This window comes from Lithobates pipiens, unplaced genomic scaffold (genome assembly GCF_037356315.1).
Source record: "Lithobates pipiens isolate NorthernLeopardFrog02 unplaced genomic scaffold, aLitPip1_a1.2 Scaffold_18, whole genome shotgun sequence".
In the NCBI taxonomy this organism is placed as follows: Eukaryota; Metazoa; Chordata; class Amphibia; order Anura; family Ranidae; genus Lithobates; species Lithobates pipiens.
The window spans coordinates 342,102,277-342,125,126 of record NW_027507758.1 but is presented as its reverse complement, the minus strand read 5'-3'; the positions used below and the strand labels follow the sequence as shown (position 1 = coordinate 342,125,126).

The 22,850-nt window shown below is 42.6% G+C and overlaps 1 protein-coding gene across 6 annotated transcripts in view; it reads left to right on the top strand.

Annotated features, from left to right (window-relative positions):
* The window catches only part of RIMS1 (regulating synaptic membrane exocytosis 1), a 460,575-nt gene extending 442,567 nt beyond the window's left edge, over positions 1–18,008 (top strand). For all 6 annotated transcript variants that reach the window (XM_077487395.1, XM_077487390.1, XM_077487391.1 and 3 more), the window contains 3 exons: positions 7,522–7,623; positions 9,219–9,358; positions 15,365–18,008. In XM_077487395.1, the coding sequence (XP_077343521.1) occupies positions 7,522–7,623; positions 9,219–9,358; positions 15,365–15,583 (461 nt within the window). In that variant the 3' untranslated portion in view covers positions 15,584–18,008. The remainder of the gene's footprint in view (positions 1–7,521; positions 7,624–9,218; positions 9,359–15,364) is intronic.
* The last annotated feature ends 4,842 nt before the right edge of the window (positions 18,009–22,850 follow it).

The following is a 22,850-nucleotide window of genomic DNA, read 5'->3' as shown; positions in this document are numbered from 1 at the left end:
GATGTGGATTGTCCACTTTCCATGTCACCTGCCATGCCACCCGCCACAAGTTGTGGATTGTCCACTTGCCACGTCACCAGCCACATCACCTGCCACAAGTTGTGGATTTCCACTTGCCACGTCACTTGCCACGTCACCTGCCACGTCACTTGCCACGTCACCTGCCACAAGTTTTGGATTGTCCACTTGCCACGTCACTTGCCACGTCACTTGCCACAAGATGTGGATTGTCCACTTGTCACATCACCTGCCACATCACTTGCCACATCACCTGCCACGTCACCTGCCACAAGTTGTGGATTGTCCACTTGCCACGTCACTTGCCACATCACCTGCCACGAGATGTGGATTGTCCACTTTCCACGTCATCTGCCATGCCACCTGCCACAAGCTGTGGATTGTCCACTTGCCACGTCACTTGCCACGTCACTTGCCACAAGTTGGGGATTGTCCACTTGCCACATCACCTGCCACCTCACCTGCCACAAGTTGTGGATTGTCCACTTGCCACGTCACTTGCCACATCACCTGCCACGTCACTTGCCACGAGATGTGGATTGTCCACTTTCCACGTCATCTGCCATGCCACCTGCCACAAGCTGTGGATTGTCCACTTGCCACGTCACCAGCCACATCACCTGCCACAAGTTGTGGATTGTCCACTTGCCACGTCACTTGCCACATCACCTGCCACGTCACTTGCCACATCACCTGCCACAAGTTGTGGATTGTCTACTTGCCACGTCACTTGCCACATCACCTGCCACGTCACTTGCCACGTCACCTGCCACAAGTTGTGGATTGTCCACTTGCCACGTCACCTGCCACGTCACCTGCCACAAGTTGTGGATTGTCCACTTGCCACGTCACTTGCCACGTCACCTGCCACAAGTTGGGGATTGTCCACATCACCTGCCAGGTCACTTGCCACATCACCTGCCACAAGTTGTGGATTGTCCACTTGCCACGTCACTTGCCACATCACCTGCCACGTCACTTGCCACAAGATGTGGATTGTCCACTTTCCATGTCACCTGCCATGCCACCTGCCACAAGTTGTGGATTGTCCACTTGCCACGTCACCAGCCACATCACCTGCCACAAGTTGTGGATTTCCACTTGCCACGTCACTTGCCACGTCACCTGCCACAAGTTTTGGATTGTCCACTTGCCACGTCACTTGCCACGTCACTTGCCACAAGATGTGGATTGTCCACTTGTCACATCACCTGCCACATCACTTGCCACATCACCTGCCACGTCACCTGCCACAAGTTGTGGATTGTCCACTTGCCACGTCACTTGCCACATCACCTGCCACGTCACTTGCCACGAGATGTGGATTGTCCACTTTCCACGTCATCTGCCATGCCACCTGCCACAAGCTGTGGATTGTCCACTTGCCACGTCACCAGCCACATCACCTGCCACAAGTTGTGGATTGTCCACTTGCCACGTCACTTGCCACATCACCTGCCACGTCACTTGCCACATCACCTGCCACAAGTTGTGGATTGTCTACTTGCCACGTCACTTGCCACATCACCTGCCACGTCACTTGCCACAATATGTGGATTGTCCACTTTCCACGTCACCTGCCATGCCACCTGCCACAAGTTGTGGATTGTCCACTTGCCACGTCACCAGCCACATCACCTGCCACAAGTTGTGGATTGTCCACTTGCCACACCACTTTCCACGTCACCTGCCACAAGATGTGGATTGTCCACTTGCCACGTCACCAGCCACATCACCTGCCACAAGTTGTGGATTGTCCACTTGCCACATCACTTTCCACGTCACCTGCCATGTCACCTGCCACAAGTTGTGGATTGTCCACTTGCCACGTCCCTTGCCACGTCCCCTGCCACGTCACCTGCCACAAGTGGATTGTCCACTTGCCACATCACCTGCCACAAGTTGTGGATTGTCCACTTGCCACGTCACCTGACACATCCCCTGCCACAAGTGGATTGTCCACTTGCCACGTCACTTGCCACGTCCCCTGCCACAAGTGGATTGTCCACTTGCCACATCACTTGCCACGTCACCTGCCACAAGTTATGGATTGTCCATTTGCCACGTCACATGCCAGTCACCTGCCACAAGTTGTTGATTTTCCACTTGCCACGTCACCTGCCAGGTCACTTGCCGCGTCACCTGCCAGGTCACTTGCCACGTCACCTGCCACAAGTTGTGGATTGTCCACTTTCCACGTCACTTGCCACTTCACCTGCCACGTCACTTGCCACAAGTTGTGGATTGTCCACTTGCCACATCACTTGCCACCTGCCATGTCACTTGCCACAAGTTGTGGATTGTCCACTTGCCACGTCACTTGCCACCTGCCATGTCACTTGCCACAAGTTGTGGATTGTCCACTTGCAATTGAAATTGTTTAAAATATTTTTCTAATGGTTTTTCATCATTTGCAATCATTTTTGAGATTTTTTATGTAAAAAAAAAGGTCACCTTTAAAAACGCATATAAATGCAAACGCGGCTAACACGTTTTGCCGCGTTTTGCCGCATTTTGCGTCTGAAACGTGGACATTTTTGCTTCTGAACGCATTTTTTTGCTTCTGGAAAAACGAGATTAAACGCAACTGCATAAAAATGGAAAAAAACGAGACTGTGTGCATGGACACATAGGATAACATTGAATGAGTTCAGGGGCAGTTGAAAAAACTGTCCAACTGCATCTGAACGCGCGTTTAACTGCGTCTCGTGTGCATGAGGCCTTAAATGGGCTGTAGTGTGCTTCTGCAAAACAAAAAATGCATAGATGTGAACCAGGCCTTAGGGAAGTTCTCAACAAATAATACAAAATATCCGCCATCAATGTAAACATCCCAAACTTAATTTTTGAGTTAGGCTAATAATAATCTCAAATCTTTTTTATTCAATTCAAGATTTCAATTTTTGAGATCTTATGGGGCATTATAAATAGATATTATCTGTAATCAGGTTTTACCATCTTGTTTTATTTACACGTAGATTTACATTTAAGTAAGATGTTCAGTTGTGCAAAGTGAACAGTTCTAATACCAAATATGATTCTTCAAAGAAACCTGTCTGAATAAAAAAAATAAAGTAAAAAATAGTGTGATTACTGCTGGGATTTGTATTCTCATTTTTGGCTATGCTTAAAATGCTGCTGTATAATTTATTCACTGCTTTGATTGCACATTTGTGAGATTTGTGAGACATTATATTTGACATTCTGAAAGAGTGGAAATAAAGATCAGTTTGGTAAATTAGCACTCCTCATAAGGCTCGATTCACATCTATGCATGTTGCTTTTGAGCGTTTTTGCAGTGCTTTTTGCGGTGCTTGCCGCGTTTTTGGACACGCGTTTTTTGCACGATTTTGTTTTTGTTTTTTACACTATTGTTGCTTAGCAACCATATATATACAGTGGGAAAAAAACGCAAATCGGGGTAAAACGCGGTAAAACGCGGTACTTGCATTTTTGATGCAGGTCCATTGACTTCTATTACATGCAAAATGCTGCATTTTGCATGAAAAAAAGTCCCTGACCCTTTCCAAAAACGCAGAGGCACAAAAAATGCATTGATGTGAACATGTTCCATAGGAACCCATGTTAAAAAAATTCCTTGCATTTCTGCAAAATGCATCAAAAAACGCGCTAGTGTGAATTGAGCCTAACATATTAGAATGACATTGTGCTGTTTAGCTGCACTATAGTGCTCTACCATTAAGGCTTGATTCACACTAAGGCCCCTTTCACATGAGCTGTCCGTTTTTACTCATCCGTTTGCTCAGCAGGGATCGCTCCGATCCTCGCTGAGCTGGCGGATGACAAGTCCATCTCTGCTCACTGTGCAGAGATGGACCTGTCAGATCTCCGCTTTCCTCTATGGGGGTTTGGATGAAAACAGACCGATTGTCCGTTTTCATGTGATCTGCGAGATGGATGGAAAATAGGGTTTCCATGCGTCTGGATTTAGGCTGGATTCACACCTATGCAGTTTTAGTGCTTTTTGCATTTTGCAGATTTGCACTACAGTCCATTTACCATGGTTTCCTATGGAACACGTTCTGTAGTACAAATCTGCAAAATGCAAAAAGCATTAAAAATGCATAGGTGTGAATCCAGCCTTAGTGGACCGGAGCAGATCGGATGTCAGCAGACATGGCCCTTGGGTCTAGTATGGATTCGAAGGGGACCCCTTCCCCCCAAAAAATGGCATGGGGTCCTCCCAAAATCCATACAGATCCTTATCTGAGCATGCAACCTGGCAGGTCAGGAAAAGGAGGGGACTAGCGAGTGCCCCCACTCCTGAACCATACCAGTCCGCATGCCCTCAACATGGGAGGGTGGGTGCTTTGGGGCAGGTGGGGCTCTGTGCCCCCCCACCCCAAAGCACCTTGCCCCCATGTTGATGGGGACAAGGGCTACTTCCCAACAACCTTGGCCATTGGTTGTCGGGGTCTGCGGGTGGGGGGCTTATCGGAATCTGGAAGCCCTCTTTAACAAGGAGGGCCCCAGATCCCTGACTTCCTGGCCCCCTCCTTAGCAACCAGCTATATACAGTGTAAAAAAACAAAACACAAATTGCGGCAAAATCGCTGTAAAATCACGTGTCCAAAAACATGGCAGGCACTGCAGAAACTCTCAAAAGCAACATGCATAGATGTGAATCGAGACTAAGGGTCTGTGCACGCTGGGTTTAAAAAAATGCTAGTTCTTTTGGCTGAATAAAACACACATACAGAGCGTTTTTGTACAGGCATTTTCTAAAAGCTGGGCTTTAAATATGCCTCAAAATGTCATAGATACATAGGATAACATTGAGCTACTTCTACAGGCAAACTGCAAAACCCCTGGGGAAGCAAAGTTTTTAAAGCCTGATGTGTATAGACCCTAAATCAGGGATTCTGCATGTGCACAAATTTTATTGTGTACTGGCTGTATCAGGCTTTAGAAGATGCCTACTTGCTCCAAATATGAGCTAGCCATGTATGCACAATGAACCATATGATTTTCCTGAACTATATATGTACAGATATGTTTGTTACTAGGCAGCATGGAATTGGGAGTGCTCAGGTGGTGAATTTATTTATTTATTTATTTTTTAGGGGGAAAACAATAGAAATCATTTTTTTAAATCTGTCTTGTCCGACACAGCCGTAGGCTGCATCAGCAACATAAGGGAGGGTTTAGAGCAGCCGTCATTAAATGGCGGCCTGCGGTCCGAGTCCGGACCGAGCGGGGCTTCTGCCCGGACCGCTATGCCGCCTGTGTTGTGAATTACAGCAATCACTGGTTTGCTGGGACCGCGGGTTTCCCTAGCAACCAGTGACGCTGTGCGCATGCGCCCGCCCCCTGCTCCTGGCCGCGTCTCTCGGAGCTGTGTTTTACTCACGCTCACAGGCCGTAGGGGGTGTGACGTCACGTGCGCGCCCCGCCCCCCATGCTGCCCGCGGTTCCTGATTCCCGGGTCCTGGCTCTCCTCGAGGCAGCTTCAGTTGTGCCCTTCCTCCTGCAGTTGAGGTATGTGGGCACATTAGTTTTCATGCACACTGTTGGGCATATTGTAAGGGGCAAACTGATAGGTATATTTGTAATGTGCACAATGCTGGGCTTTTTTTTGTAAGGGGCACGCTGATGGGTATATTTTTTATATGCACACTGATTTGCATGTTTTGTTAAGGCGCACCTTAACAAAATATGCCCATCAGTGTGCACTTAAAAAATATACCCATCAGCATGCCCCTTAAAATAAAATGTGTCCATCAGAGTGCCTTTTAGCATAAAATAAGGGTCACGCTGATGGGCACCTTTTATGTTAAGGGGTACTCTGATGGACAAATTTAATTTTACGGGGCACGCTGATGGGTATATTTTTAATGTGCACATCGATGGGCATATTTTGTTAAGGGGCACGCTGATGGGCACAACAAAATGTGCCCTACAAAATATGTCCATTGATGTGCACATTAAAAATATACCCACCAGCATACCCCTTAAAATAAAATTTGTCCATCAGAGTGCCTCCTAACATAATAGGCGCCCATCAGTGTGACCCTTATTTCATGTTAAGGGGCACTCTGATGGGCATATTTTATTTTATATTAAAAGGGGCACTCTGATGGGCAAATTTTAAGTTAAGGGGCACATTTTGTTGTCCATCAGAGTGCCCCTTAATATAAAATGTGCCTATCAGCATGACCCTTATTTTATGTTAAGGGGCACCCTGATGTGCACATATTATGTTAAGGGGGACTCTGATGGGTACATCTTATGTAAGGGGACACTGACAGGAATGTCAGTGATGTAAATGGACACCGTGATGGGGACACCTGATGTAAAGGGGCACACTTTATTTTAAGAGCAACACTGATGGGTACATTTTATATTAAAGGGGCACTTTGATGGGCAAATTTTAAGTTAAGGGGCACATTTTGTTGTGTCCATCAGAGTGCCCCTTAATATAAAATGTGCCCATCAGTGTGACCCTTAACATAAAATTTACCCATCAGCGTGACCCTTAACATAAAATTTACCCATCAGCGTGACCCTTATTTTATGTTAAGGGACACCCTGATGGGGACATCTGATGTATGGGGGACACTCTGACAGGAAGGTCTGATGTAAAGGGGCACTGTGATGGGGACACCCGATGTAAAGGGGCACTGTGATGGGGACACCCGATGTAAAGGGGCACTGTGATGGGGACACCTGATGTAAAGGGGCACTGTGATGGGGACACCTGATGTAAAGGGACACTGTGATGGGGACACCCGATGTAAAGGGACACTGTAATGGGGGCACCCGATGTAAAGGGACACTGTAATGGGGGCACCCGATGTAAAGGGACACTGTGATAGGGACACCCGATGTAAAGGGACACTGTGATGGGGCACCCGATGTAAAGGGACACTGTGATGGGGACACCCGATGTAAAGAGCAAATGTAAAGCTATCCTAGTTCCAACTGTCCACATGTTTAATATTGTAACTGAAACTTGACAATTAAATATTGTTGAAATGCTAAGGAAATTGTACATTTCTCATGTTTTTGATAGATATACAGTGACTACAATCTTTCTGAGTCATAGCACAGACTTGAGATTCGGACCTCGGCCCAAAGAAAATTTTGGCGACCAGACCTCCTTGAATTTTAATTCATTACCCCTGGTTTAGAGTCTTATGATTGTTTTCTGATCAGACTGTAAGCAGATGGTTCCAGCAAAGGTGTGTAGGCATATTAGGAAAGACCCTTTTTACATAATTCTAAAAGGTTGAAGAATGCTTTATGGGTGACAAGCAAATTCATTTACAGATATATTCAAAGAGCATAAAAGAGATACAAAATGTTTTTAGATCACGATGAACAGAAGAAATTCATTACTGCCTTTATTCTGCTTTTACTACTAAAACTTAACCAGCATAATTGGAATCATGCCTTAAATATTTATACAATAATGATAGTTTTTTTTTTATTATTTGCTATATGTAATATTTAATATTTGTAATCTAAAATGTTTTATTTTAGGTGACATACAAATTGGCATGGTAGATAAGAAAGGACAGCTAGAGGTTGAAGTAATAAGAGCACGAGGTCTAACACAAAAGTCTGGTTCAAAATCCACACCAGGTAAGTCCAAAGTCAATCCTACTGTTCATTTCTCTATTTGATTTGAACATAAATTACATGCATGTGTACAATGTTAAACATAAAAATATAGCATGGAAATTCAATGGACACAGTAAAGGAAACTTACTAAAACTGGTGCAGCTGTGCATAGTAACCAATCAGCTTCTAGGTTTTATTGTCAACGTTTAATTGAACTAAGCTGAAGTTAGAAGCTGATTGGTTACTATACACAGCTGCACCAGATTCATTTGCTGAGAGCGCTGATCGGGAAATGGTCGGATGCTGGTTTTCCTGCATGCACGTCCAACAGAGGCCATTGTCTCCCGACATTCTGATCATGTATACCCGACTTTCACTTTCATCACAGTGGTGTAGTGGTTAGCACTCTCACCTAGCAGTAAGAAGGGTCGCTGGTTTGAATCCCAACCACGACACTACCTACCTGGAGTTTGCATGTTCTCCCTGTGCCTGCGTGGGTTTCCTCCGGGTACTCCGGTTTCCTCCCACCCTCCAAAGACATGCAGGTAGGTTAATTGGCTTCTGTCCCAAATTGGCCTTAGTATATGAATGGGGACCTTGTATTGTTGGATCCTTGAGGGTAGGAACTGATGTGAGTGTGCAATGTACAGGGATAGGGACAATTGTAGACACTCACTCAGGTTGAACTGGATGGACTGGTGTCTTTATTCAACCTTACTAACTATGTAACTATCTAAGGTTTAAGATACTGTATTTGTTTCACATAAAAATAAACTGTAAGCATGGCCATAAAAATCAATCCTATATGTACGTGGGCCAGTTATGTATCCAGAATTGAAGATTTACACGACAGGCACAAGCCGACAGTACATTGTGAAACGTTATTTCAGGATAGTTGGATATCATCATACAAAAACCAAGACTTCTATTAATAGGGCTTAGGTGAGCTATAAACGAGCAGTGAAAAGCTACTTTCAGACTGGGGTTGGCATCGGTGGTAAATTGGCCCTATTCGGCTGCTAGCGGGGCGGTTTTAACCCCCGCTAGCGGCCCATTGTTTTCAATGGGCAGGGGCGCTTTGGGTGCGGTGTATACACCGCTGCAAAGATGCGGCTTGCAGAACTTTTATTACCGTCCTGTAAGCGCACCGCTCCAGTGTGAAAGCACTCAAGCTTTTACACTGGAGTGAGAGGAGAAGCTCTTTACAGGCACTATGCAGGCACCATTTTTAGCGTTATAGCATCTGTAAAGCACTTCAGTGTGAAAGTAGCCAAAGAAATGCAAGTAGCTGGTGTTGCCTTCATGTACCTTCAAACAATTTCAATTCATCCCAGTAAATTGCTGTCCTTTCCGCTTTCTGTCCCTCGCTGTAGGACACTGAGACTGCCTTTGACATACAGTGACAGGTTAATATTTGACAGTGTAAACATTCTGTATTAAATACATATAAAGCTTTCATTGTGTGACATTTTATTTTTAAATTATTAGTCAAATCAGTACAGTTTGGAAGGTGGCGTTATTTGAATTTTAAAAACAATTAAATATACTGTATGTAGTTTACCTTTCATATTGTACCCCCTTAAAAATGTTGTTTAACGCATTACCTTCATTTCCAGCTCCATATGTCAAGGTGTACCTTTTAGAAAACGGAGCATGTATAGCCAAGAAGAAGACCAGAATTGCACGAAAAACCCTTGATCCCCTTTATCAACAGAACTTGGTTTTTGAAGATAATCCCCATGGAAAGGTGCTTCAGGTAAATTTGTCAATAATAATCATTGAAGCCTCAGTATCCTACTCGCTGAATACTCTCCAGTATTCATCACTAATATGTGCTGACTGTATTTAGTTCATTGCTATGGAAGAGCTTAGAATTAAAATGAATCTATGGAATATACCATATGACTTACAGGCAGTCCCCGGGTTACAAACATCCGACTTACATACGACTCCTACTTACAAACGAGGGAGACAACAGGAAGTGAGAGGAAATCTACCCCTAGCAAGGGAAATTCACTCCTGTAAGAGTTATGGGAAAAAGGTGTCTGCCCTGAAGCTTCATCACCAATCCATGTTTCCACAACAACCCATATTTTTCAAAATCCAATTGTCATGGGGATGGAAGGTGAGGTGAATCTTCTATACACCGCTCCTTCGTTGCTCCAAAGATGCTGCTAGCAGGACTTTTTTTTACGGTCCTGCCAGCGCACCGCTCCAGTGTGAAAGTCCTTGGCGCTTTCACATTGGAGAGACAGCAGTGGCTGTTTCAGGTGAGTTTGCAGGCGCTATTTTTAGCGCAATGGCGCCTGCAAAACAACCCAGTGTGAAAGGGGTCTTAGTAAATTGACCTTATAGATGCATAAAACACTGCGAAGAAGAATTCTTTTTTTATCTTGGTATATATAAAAAGGAATAAGAAAAATGTAAGCTAATAATGACAAAAATTGTCAGTTTCCCCCAGAAAACCTACAGGAATAAATCAACATCAGTATTTGATTATTTTTATTACCATATTTGTTCCCTATTTTTAAAATAATATTTTCCCAAACTATTCATATTTTGTGTTTGCTTTTTAAATATCATCCACAGTAAGAAAAATATTAAAATATTCTAACGTAAATATTACTTTTGAAAGTAAATAGGAACTGGAAAAGAACTTCATGTTTGTCTTGCTGAATTTGTGCTTTTCAGTCATTTCACAGATACTTCAGCTTGTCCATCAAACAAATGTGCTTACATGATAGCACTTTAGATAGTCTTTCAAAACTAACAGCTTGGCTCCCAGAACATTAAATTAGGTAAATTAAGTCTATAAGCCCAAAAACAAACATGTATTTTTTTTTTCAGTTTACCAATTCTAAGATATGGCGGCTGCTTTCGTTTTCTTTCCTGGCTTTCTTTTTTTTCACATGATGATCCGGCTATTAAGTCTGTTGTTTTTCAACAAAACAAGCTGTGCTGCAGATGTGGCAGTTATAAGGCTATGACCAACCATTTACCACTGACATGGGTGCTTACAATGATCAGCTTTTATTTATGTACAACTTTTGTCCAAAATGAACAAAAGTTTTGCGGTAACTGCCTAAAAAGTTTAATCTAGAGTTTGGCCTAAATTTGTTTAGTGTATCTAAATCTGCTAGTACATCTAACATTACCCCCCCCCCCCCATACTGGCAATGCTGCTGTCTAAATATGTGTCTATTGCTCCTTCATCCAGAGTGTAGGCACTCTAATACAGGAAGTGTGTTACTGACTAGATCATTATGTGAAAACAGAGGGAAAGAAGCATAGAAAAAGAAAAGTAGTGCAGCCACCATATCTAATGACTAAGCTACAATATATTACATCTTTGGTTTTGGCTTTAATACTGCTTTAAAAGTAGAGCCACTTTTTTTTACACCTCTTTACGTAAGAATTAATACTATTTAACATATAATTATCAACAAGGCAGAGGGCTTTTATGATTGTAGACCTTCTAATAATAATGTTGCTAGCCTGCATGCTTGTGAGCACCAACCTGTATGACCTTAAGATTATATTATATTATATTGGCCAATGCATATAAATGACCAGGTGGGATAAACGTCAATTCTGGGAGCACCTACCTAAACGTCCTCCCACTCCTCAAGCAGCAGTATATGCTCAAAGAAATTAAACCGCTCTCATATTGCAGTATGTTCCAAAACACGTCCCCTTTATTAAAATAATATTAAAACACTCACAAATAGAATGCACTTAATCCAGTGCACAAAGAGCATTTACTCCTTTGATTCATAGGTATAGCCTCCTTGGCCTCGCGCGTGATGCTTTATGTCATGTGACCTGTGACTTCATCAAAGGGAAAAGGGTCTTTCACTTTGAAAGAGTTACAGGTCATATGACAAAACGCGTCAGTGGCGGGGCCTTGTGACGTCATCGTATACACCTGGAACGGAAAGTAAACTATTTATACATTGCCTTGATGCCTATATGCACTGATGCAGATGTTTTTCCTTAAGGGGGCAAAGCCTATGAATTAAAGCAGCAAATATACTTTGTGCACTGGATTAAGTGCATTAAATTTTTTAGTGTTTTAATATTATTTTACCACTTGCCGACTGCCGCACGCCGATGTACGTCGGCAGAATGGCACGGGCAGGCATAAGGGCTTACATGTACGTCCTTGCCTGCTCGCCGGTCGGGGGCCCGATCGGGCCCCCGCCCGGTGCCTGCGGCGGTCGGTATTCGTTCGGGAGCGATCCCGGACGAGGGGACGGCCATTCATTCATGGCCACCCCCTCGCGATCGCTCCCGGCGAATGAAAATGTCCGGTGACATCACTTCCTCTCCTGTAATGTAAACACAGGAGAGGAAGTGATGTATTCTCTCCTCCGTGTCGGTAGTTTTCGTTCCGGCACCGAGGAGAGAGGTTCGGTGAGTTGCACCAACACACCCCACATACAGTAGAACATGCCAGGCACACTCACACCCCCCTTTACCCCCCGATCACCCCCCAATTACCCCTGCCCCCCCAGTCACAGTGACACCAATTGCTTTTTTTTTTTTTGCATTGGTGTCATTTGTGACTGTAGTAACTGTTAGGGCAGTTAGGGTTAGCCCCCTTTAGTTCTAATGTGCCCCCCTAACCCCCCCAATAAAGGTTTAACCCCGTGATCACCCCCCGTCGCCAGTGTCACTAAGGCTGGGTTCACATTGCAGCGGTTTATGAGAACGGATGTGATTCGCACCGCACTGCAGTGCAAATCACATCCGATCTCTGTGCGATTCGAGTTCAGCCATACAGATAGTATGGCTGAATTCGTGTCGCACCCGCCGCACCCGCCGCAAACTCGCACGGGACCCTTTTTTTGGTCCGCAGCAGAATCGGATGGCATGGGTGTTCACACCATGCGATCCGAGTTTGCAGATCGCACTGCGATATGCAAACTGATCTGGGGGTGTCATTAACATTTCACTGACACTCCCAGCAGTTCGCATAGGGCAGTGTGAACTGCCGCCGGGAGGCATGTGATGCGGGAACCCGCCGCGGATTCGTGGCGTTCCCGCATCGCTCCAGTGTGAACCCAGCCTAATAAGCGATCGTTTTTCTGATCACTGTATTAGTGTCACAGGTGACGCTTGTTAGGCAGGTAGGTATTTAGGTTCGCCGCAGCTTTTTATAGCGCCAGGGACCCCCATATACTACCGCATAAAGCCCCCTGATTGCCCCCTAGTTAACCCTTTCACCAGTGATCACCATATAACTGTTACAGGTGACGCTGGTTGGTTAGTTATTTTTTTTATAGTTTCAGGGCACCCGCCATTTATTACCTAGTCTCACTAGTGTACCCCTAAATTTAGGGGTGTCTACTTTCCAAAATGGGGTCATTTGGGGGGGGTTTGTGCCATCTTGGCATTTTATGGCCTTCAAAACTGTAACGCCCTTAGAAAGCCTGAAGGCGGTGCTTGGTTTTCAGGGCCCCGTACGCGGCTAGGCTCCCAAAAAGTCCCACATATGTGGTATCCCCGTACTCAGGAGAAGCAGCAGAATTTATTTTGGGGTGTCATTTCACATATGCCCATGGCATGCGTGAGCAATATATCATTTAGTGACAACTTTGTGAAAAAAAAAAAGTTTGTAATTTTCCCGCAACTTGTGGCAAAATATAAAATATTCCATGGACTCAACATGCCTCTCAGCAAATAGCTTGGGGTGTCTACTTTCTAAAATGGGGTCATTTGTGGGGGTTTTGTGCCATCTTGGCATTTTATGGCCTTCAAAACTGTAATAGGTAGTGAGGAGTGAAGTCAAATATTTACGCCCTTAGAAAACCTGAAGGCGGTTCTTGGCTTTCGGGGCCCCGTACGCGGCTAGGCTCCCAAAAAGTCCCACATATGTGGTATCCCCGTACTCAGGAGAAGCAGCAGAATTTATTTTGGGGTGTCATTTCACATATGCCCATAGCATGTGTGAGCAATATATCATTTAGTGACAACTTTGTGAAAAAAAAAAAAAAATAATAATTTTTTTTGTCATTATTCAATTGCTTGAGGCAAAAAAATAAAATATTCAATGGGCTCAACATGCCACTTATCAATTTCCTTAGGGTGTCTACTTTCCAAAATGGGGTCATTTGGGGGGGTTTTGTACTGCCCTGCCATTTTAGCACCTCAAGAAATGAGATAGGCAGTCGTAAACTAAAAGCTGCGTAAATTCCAGAAAACGTACCTTAGTTTGTAGATGTGACAACTTTTGCGCAAACCAATAAATATACAATTATTGACTTTTTTTTTACCAAAGACATGTGGCTGAATACATTTTGGCCTAAATGTATGACTAAAATTGAGTTTATTGGATTTTTCTAATAACAAAAAGTAGAAAATATCATTTTTTTTCAAAATTTTCGGTCTTTTTACGTTTATATCGCAAAAAATAAAAATCGCAGAGGCAATCAAATACCATCAAAAGAAAGCTCTATTTGTGGGAAGAAAAGGACGCAAATTTTGTTTGGGTACAACATTGCATGACCGCGCAATTACCAGTTAAAGCAGCGCAGTGCCAAATTGTAAAAAGACCTCTGGTCATTTACCAGCAAAATGGTCCGGTCTGAAGGTGGTTAATAAAGGGGGGGGGGTTGGAACATACTGCACTATGAGAGCTGATTCATTTCTTTGAGCAAATACTGAAGTGAGAATTGCCCACACATTGAGCATTAAAGATTAACGATTGGTACAATGTGCCCAAAGGGGGTACAGAAGCCCAAAGGGGATACAAACCCCAAGTTAAAGGGCAAGGCGCGAATTGACCTAACTTCATAGGGGGGTCAAATAAAGAGGTAAGCTGTCTGTGTGGATGGTGGTGGAGCACTAGCACGGGTGGAGAATATAGGATTAATTGTGCACACACATGGATTTGGAGGAAAAGGTGTAACAAAAGTTGTGATTAACACCCACGAAAAAAAAGCAGAAGGTGTATACACATTAGATGGCACACGAAAATGTATTTATTTAATGCACAGACATATATAATGTTGATTTTTTTGGTGAAAATATGAAGTTACGCATTTAATGATTATGTTGAATTATGAATTGATTCACTTTGGGGGTTATTTACGAAAGGAAAATCCACTTTGCACTGAAAGTGCACTTGGAAGTAAAGTCGCTGTAGATCCGAGAGAAACATGCAAGGAAAATAAAAAAACAGCATTTTAGCTTGCATGTGATTGGATGATAAAATCAGCAGAGCTTCCCTTCATTTCAGATCTACCCCTTAAATTTAGAGCAACTGCACTTCCAAGTGCACTTACAGTGCAAAGTGGATTTGTCTTTCGTAAATAACCCCCTTTGTGTCATTATCTGATTGCGCTGCACTCATTCACGTATACACAATTTGGCTGATGTGGGAACACATGACAGTGATTTAGTGACAATGTTTTTATAAATTTTTACATTATAGTACACATATTGGTAGTGCGGAGGGTATTTTTGTTGTTTGTTCTCCCAAGTAGAATGCAAAGAAGAAAACTGACCTCACTGGGATGGATGTGCTTCCATGCATAGCATGGTCAGTTTATAAAAGGTAAACTGGAGGACTGGTAGGATCACCAGGTATTTCACACAAAGGAAGCAATGCAAAGAGAACAGGATATTTTTTAGTACACGGTAACAGACACAGAAATATGAAATGGGGTAACATACACTTTAAATATACAATAAAGTGCAGAGGAACATGGCCATATATTACTACAGTCTGTGTTTTCAACTTTCTTTTTTTCTTTTCTAGGTAATTGTCTGGGGAGACTATGGTCGAATGGATCACAAATGCTTCATGGGTGTTGCACAGATTCTCCTGGAAGAACTTGATCTGTCCAGTGTGGTGATTGGATGGTACAAGTTGTTTCCACCTTCGTCATTAGTGGATCCAACACTGACACCCCTAACTCGCAGGGCTTCCCAGTCATCTCTTGAAAGTTCAACAGGGCCTCCTTCCATTAGGTCTTAATGAACTGGAAGGCAGTATAGCCTAATGTAATCACAATGTTAATGCCCGATAAAAGTTTAAGAGTGGTATATTTACACGATCAAAAGCATTGCTGGAGACAGACAATCATTTTTTTTTGCCTGTAGTAGTGATCCAAAAAGATCTTATATTGGCAGAGAGAAACAAGAATATGAGTACTGTAAATGAACATACAGTTCAGCACTATTGGAAATCACACATGCTCAGTGGCATAGCAAGGGTGACATTGAATTCAAACTGGAAGCTTTCACTCTGTTAGAAATGTTTGTGATACATTTTTACAGACCATAAGCAGTGTTATCATATTGGTATTTCCACCTATTTTATACTTGTTAATTCCATAATTTTTTTTTTTTTTTATATATGATGTGTTAATCTGCCAGTTTCATAAAAAAAAAGCATTTGTGATAATTCTCACATAGCGCTTTTTGTCCTTTTTATTGATTTTGTGAAAGCTGAGCATTACAGAAGTGATAATGGCTACAATTCTGTGTAATATTCCCTGCTGCCTGAAATACTGACAGTGACTTTGAGAAGCACTGCTATGTAGTGCTGTTCTATTATTAATGACCTTGCTTTTTTTTCATGTAGTGTTACACAACTTGGAGCCACAGATGTATTTTATGTATTATAATGCATGCTGCAATTTGATTGGAGCACAGCAATTGTCTGCACTAAACTCCTGCATTCTGGCACCAGGGCTAGGAAATGATATGCAGACGCTGCAGTGCAGCAGTTGCATGCCACAAACTCCCTGTCTAGGTGTTACAAAATGCATCTTTGTTCTTACAAAAAAAAATTTGAATAACACTACAAAAATCAGTATGAATGCAACAGCTTTCTTTATATCATATGACCAGGTTGCCAATTTTTCATTGTCCAAAATGCTGATTGATAAAAAAAAAAAAGCCAACTTGTTTGTGTTATTTTTTTGTTTTACAGTCTGTGGAATAAACGATTGCTTAAAAATATTCTTTTCAAAAAAATAAATAAACTAAAAATAGAGGATATATTATATAATATATATGAAAAAATATTCCACTTTTATTTTGTAACTTTTGGATTGCAGTACAGATTATGATATTTTCTGTTTTATTTCTGTTGATTTTTTAAGCATGGGAGAGGTTTGAAGAATTTTATCTGCAACCAATGCTGAGGTTGATGCAAGAGATTTTATGACTTTGGCATTTACAAATAATGTTTTTGTCTGTGCTGTTTTGTTTGCCATCAGCCAGTAGCTGTACTTATTTTTGTGTCAAAGAAAACAATGTGTATTTGACATCCAGGATTACCAAGCAATGGTGGAAATGAGCATATGACACTTTGAGCTGTACTCAGGCCTCTATGATATGTGTCACTTTAGACACCCTTGTCTGTCCTGGGTAGAGCATGGTATGAGCTGTTTAAAAATTCACTGGAAATTCCAGTAGAAATATTCTGCACTTACTAATATTTTTATCAGATTTTCGTTTACATTTGTTTGAGATTGATGCAAGCACAACGCTTGATTTTTTAACGCAAAATATTTTACTTTTTTGGGACTAGAAATCAACCCCTCCTTCCTCTGTTTCAGTTAGCAGTGACTTTGTCCATTTTCGGCCTTGAAACCCCTTGTGAATTCTGTACATGTGCTAAGAGCTGCAGACTGTGCAGGTGCATTGGTATGACCCCCTCTACCCCACCTTTTTTGCGCCATTCAATTTTGTGATCACACAAGTAGAGCAGCATGACATAGAGTAATTCAGAGCTGCATGCACGTTTTGTAAAAAAAAACATAAAAAAAAATGAAGAGACAAAAAAGGTAATTCAATAATGTGTGTTAGTTCCACATAGGCCAGCTTGTATGTTGCATGTACTTGTACAGTTTGCCCGTAATTCTGATGACATAATCAAGAACTCTAAGCCATCCATTTTTCTTATAGACATTTGCAGGTTTTTACCAGACTAGTTGTGTTAGTCTGGTGCTAAATGCCTATAGATGGACATTATTTTTTACCCTATGGAAACGTAACGTAGTACGGACCAAATTCCTTCTGATAAATATTTTGGTGTAGATTCCTACTGTGGGGCTTGTAACACATGTAGAAATTGTGTACACACTAGGTTTTGATTCATAGACATACTGCCTGCACCAAGTGAACTATTTATTGTTATTATACAGGCTGATACCATTATGCCCATATTTCTGTAGGGCAACAATAGGTTACTGCTTGACCTGCTGAGCAGGAAGAACTGAAGCACTGGTGCACTAATAGATTATGTACTGTCTTAGTGGCCAAAACAAATAAATTATAATTGGGTAGTATCTTTCTATTTTGACCACTTGTCTTAACACCCCCCTGTGCTTTTAAATAAACTTCCAACTCATGTTATGTAAACATGTTTAATAAAATTTACTTTTCATGTCCATGGTTGTTGTCCTTTACTTAATAAAATGCATCACAGTTACAAAGCATAATGGAGACAGAAATTACCGTTAGAGACGGGTAAGTGTTTTAAAGCTGCATCTGTCAAACCTTAGTTTGTTACTAAATGTTGGAAAGACAAGCAAGATGTGAATGTGCCTGTTAAAAATTGACAAGTCTTGAACCTGTGGGACCATTTATATGGCAGCTGGGCTAATTTTAGAATTGGACAATTGCTGCAGATAACCTTAGCTTACCTCCAATGAAATGCAGTCTACATGTTAGAAAACATTTTCTTTTGTAAGCCATTTTAAATGCTTGCCCATCAGACATGATTATTTTAGGGTATGTATATTTTATGTGTAATATATACGAAATCACCAAAAGTATTGGAGCGCCTGCCTCTAATTCATCCCAAAGGTGTTCTATCGGGTTGAGGTCAGGACTTTGTGCAGGCCAGTCGTGTTCCTCCACCCCAAACCCAGTTATCCATGTCTTTATGGACCTTGCTTTGTGCACTGATGCGCAGTCATGTTTGAACAGGAAGGGGCCATCCCCAAACCGTTTTCCACAAAGTTGAGAGCATGGAATTGTCCAAAATGTCTTGGTATGCTAATACCTTAAGAGTTCCCTTCACTGAAATTAACGGGCCAAGCCCAACCTCTGAAAAACAACCCCACACCATAATCCCCCCTCCACCAAATGATTTGAACCAGTGTATAAATTGTTAATTATGCACTAAGGTAAGTATGTATAGAGAAATAAGTGTGGCTGCTGCCTACCCCTAAGACTCCACTAGGTGGAGTTGTTGAAATAGTATAAAATGATGGGGGCGCTGCTACTTTTAGTGGCTGAAATAAATATTTGGTAGTTATGGATTCCCTCTATTTATTCTATACAGTGCCTTGCGAAAGTATTCAGCCCCCTTAAACTTTTCAACCTTTTGCCACATTTCAGGCTTCAAACATAAAGATATAAAATTTTTATTTTTCGTGAAGAATCACCAACAAGTGGGACACAATTGTGAAGTCGAACGAAATCTATTGGATATTTTAAACTTTTTTAGCAAATAAAAAACTGAAAAGTGGTGCGTGCAAAATTATTCGGCCCCTTTACTTTCAGTGCAGCAAACTCACTCCAGAAGTTCAGCGAGGATCTCTGAATGATCCAATGTTGTCCTAAATGACTGATGGTGATAAATAGAATCCACCTCTCTGTATAAATGCACCTGCTCTGTGATAGTCTCAGGGTTCTGTTGAAAGCGCAGAGAGCATCATGAAGACCAAGGAACACACCAGGCAGGTCTGTAATACTGTTGTGGAGAAGTTTAAAGTCGGATTTGGATACAAAAAGATTTCCCAAGCTTTAAACTTCCCAAGGAGCACTGTGCAAGCGATCATTTTGAAATGGAAGGAGTATCAGACCACTGCAAATCTACCAAGACCTGGCCGTCCCTCTAAACTTTCAGCTCAGACAAGTAGAAGACTGATCAGAGATGCAGCCAAGAGGCCCATAATCACTCTGAAAGAACTTCAGAGAACTACAGCTGAGGTGGCAGAGTCTGTCCATAGGACAACAATCAGTCATATACTGCACAAATCTGGCCTTTATGGAAGAGTGGCAAGAAGAAAGCCATTTCTCAAAGATATCCATAAAAAGTCTCGTCTAAAGTTTGCCACAAGCCATCTGGGAGACACACCAAACATGTGGAACAAGGTGCTCTGGTCAGATGAAACCAAAATCGAACTTTTTGCCCACAATGCAAAACGATATGTTTGGCGTAAAAGCAACACAGCTCATCACCCTCAACACACCATCCCCACTGTCAAACATGGTGGTAGCAGCATCATGGTTTGGGCCTGCTTTTCTTCAGCAGGGACAGGGAAGACGGTTAAAATTGAGGGGAAGATGGATGCAGCCAAATACAGGACCATTCTGGATGAAAACCTGTTGGAGTCTGCAAAAGACCTGAAACTGGGACGGAGATTTATCTTCCAACAAGACAATGATCCCAAACATACAGCAAAATCTACAAAGGAATGGTTCACAAATAAACGTATCCAGGTGTTAGAATGGCCAAGTCAAAGTCCAGACCTGAATCCAATCGAGAATCTGTGGAAAGAGCTGAAAACTGCTGTTCACAAACGCTCTCCATCCAACCTCACTGAGCTCGAGCTGTTTTGCAAGGAAGAATGGGCAAGAATTTCAGTCTCTCGATGTGCAAAACTGATAGAGACATACCCCAAGCGACTTGCAGCTGTAATCGCAGCAAAAGGTGGCTCTACAAAGTATTAATGCAAGGGGGCCAAATAATTTTGCACGCCCCACTTTTCATTTTTTTATTAGTTAAAAAAAAGTTTCAAAAATCCAATAGATTTCGTTCCACTTCACAATTGTGTCCCACTTGTTGGTGATTCTTCACAAAAAATAAAAATTGTATATCTTTATGTTTGAAGCCTGAAATGTGGCAAAAGGTTGAAAAGTTCAAGGGGGCCAAATACTTTCGCAAGGCACTGTATATGTAATAACTTATCTATTCCTATAGTTATCTAGTCTATTAAAGCTCTGATGTTACTGGTGAAAGTACAATGACATAAGGTTAGCTATGAAAATAAACACACTGCTTAATAAAACAACGTCTTATTTATTTCCCAAGAAACTAGGAACACTAAAGAAAAAATATTACAGAGCATATGTAATACAAAAACATCAATGATACGTTACGTAAGGTCAACCTCTAGTTATTGTCTTGTCAGCTGGGATCAAAATGGCAAAAGAGCCAAGAGAGATTTTTCCATTCTGTGTGCACTTTTAAACTCAATTCACCACCCAGCCAACCCCATTGCCAGTCCATCTAGAATTCTGACAAATCAAAATAGTTAAGAGGCAGTCCTTCTTAATATATTATTTTTCTGTCCTTCCTGCTGTAGTCCTCTAGGGGCAGCATTTGTATCTTCGCTATGAGACCTGGGTCATCTTCTGTGACAGCTGGCCCTTTGATCTTATGAAGCCCAACTCATCAATCATTTTGGCAGCCGTTGCTCTCTTTGAAGCTTGTCTATAGATGTGTTAATCAAGCATTTCAATCTTTAACACACCAGTTGGTCTAGAGCCAAGTTTTTGTTCCCATACTCCCCCTGCCAGTGAGCATGACTCTTCCAGATGAAGGTTCTGATATGATACAAAGCCTTGATGGTAAATCTGTTACATTTCAGTCGGCCCCCAAGAGTGATGAGGCTTGATGTATCCAGATTTCATATTCAAACACATCTTGTATTATGAAATAAAACATGTCGCCTTCCAACATATATCCGCTTTGCGCCTGAAGGGCGCAAATCACTCTTCTTTAGATACAGCTCATATGGAACAGCCCCTTAACTGCCTTAACGTGTTGCGCTTCCCAACATGTGCTTCAGAAATGGCTCCTATGGAACGATCCATGATTGTCTTAATGTGTTTTGCGCTTCCCAACATGTGTCGCTTTGCCCCTGGGTGACACACTACCATCATTCTTTAGTGACAGCTTCCATGTCACCATTCTGTGTCTTCTCTGCTCTTGTATCTTCACGACGGGGTGCAATACAGGCAAGGGGTGTCCGTTCACTCACCATTCACCAGCTCACACTCAGAGCAAAGTATTAACCAGCTTTCAGATACAGAACCTCGAGCATGGCCTTACTCACCCATATTACTAACAAAATACACATATGTCACACTATACCATCAAACGCCATCCTTTAGAATGGAAACACGTTTGTTATGTCCCAAATAATACCCAGGTGCTTCCTTCCCAGCAGTGGTGACTTGTGCTCAAAATTTTTGGGGGGTGCAAACAAGCTGAAAAAAATCATCAATTGCAGCCTCACTGTACCATCAAATGCAGCCACTGTGCCCATCAATTGCCACCACTGGGCCCATCGTACACAGTCACTGTGCCATCAAACGCTGTCACTGTACCCATCAAATGCCGCCACTTTGCCCATCAAATGCTCCCATTGTGCCATCCGATGCTCTCACTGTGTCTTTCAAATGCTGCCACTGTGCCCATTGAATTCTGCCATTGTGCCCTCCCACTCACCGTCTGACCAGCACTTACAGTGCTCTGTCTCAGGCAGCGGGTGACGGCTGCGAGCAGCTTCCTCTGTGTCCTCGATGTCTTCTCCCATCCGCTCCTCCTGTCCTCTCCTATGATTGGATGCCTGTCGTTTCAGCCAATCAGGTGACTGGTAACAGACCCAAGCACCTGATTGGCGGAGAAGCGGTTCATTGTTAGGAAAGTGAATATTCATTCGCTTTTCAAACACAGCTGAGTGAACTAAATGTTAAATGGCGCTCGCTGTTTATCTTTTTTTGACACCTATTAGAGCCTATGGCTCTAATCAGGTGCGTCAAAAAAAACACCACTATAATTCAGTTGCCTGGCACCGGAAAAGTGGCCGGGCACCTGAATAGGAGGTGGCAGTGGAGGCCATAGATGCATTGCATGAATCTATCTATTGGTGATAGAGGGGTGGCTGGAGAGAGGGGGCGGCACCTGTGTGCCCTTATGGATGCACCGCCACTTCCCAGCAATGTTCTCTCTATCCAGCACACAGAGTGAAACATCTTCCCAACATTTCTCGTTCACCACTCTCTATTGACCTGGCATACACAGGGCATCATGGTCATGCCTTCGACAGAGGGAAGCATCAACCTGCCTCCAGCTTCCATCTTCTCTGATCACATGGGTAATTTAGCCTCAGATGCAACAAAGTAGAATCCCCAGTCAGCAAGCCCATTGATACCACCAAATACACAGACCAAGTCTGCACTTCTGTATATGGGATCAATGAGGAAGCATAACA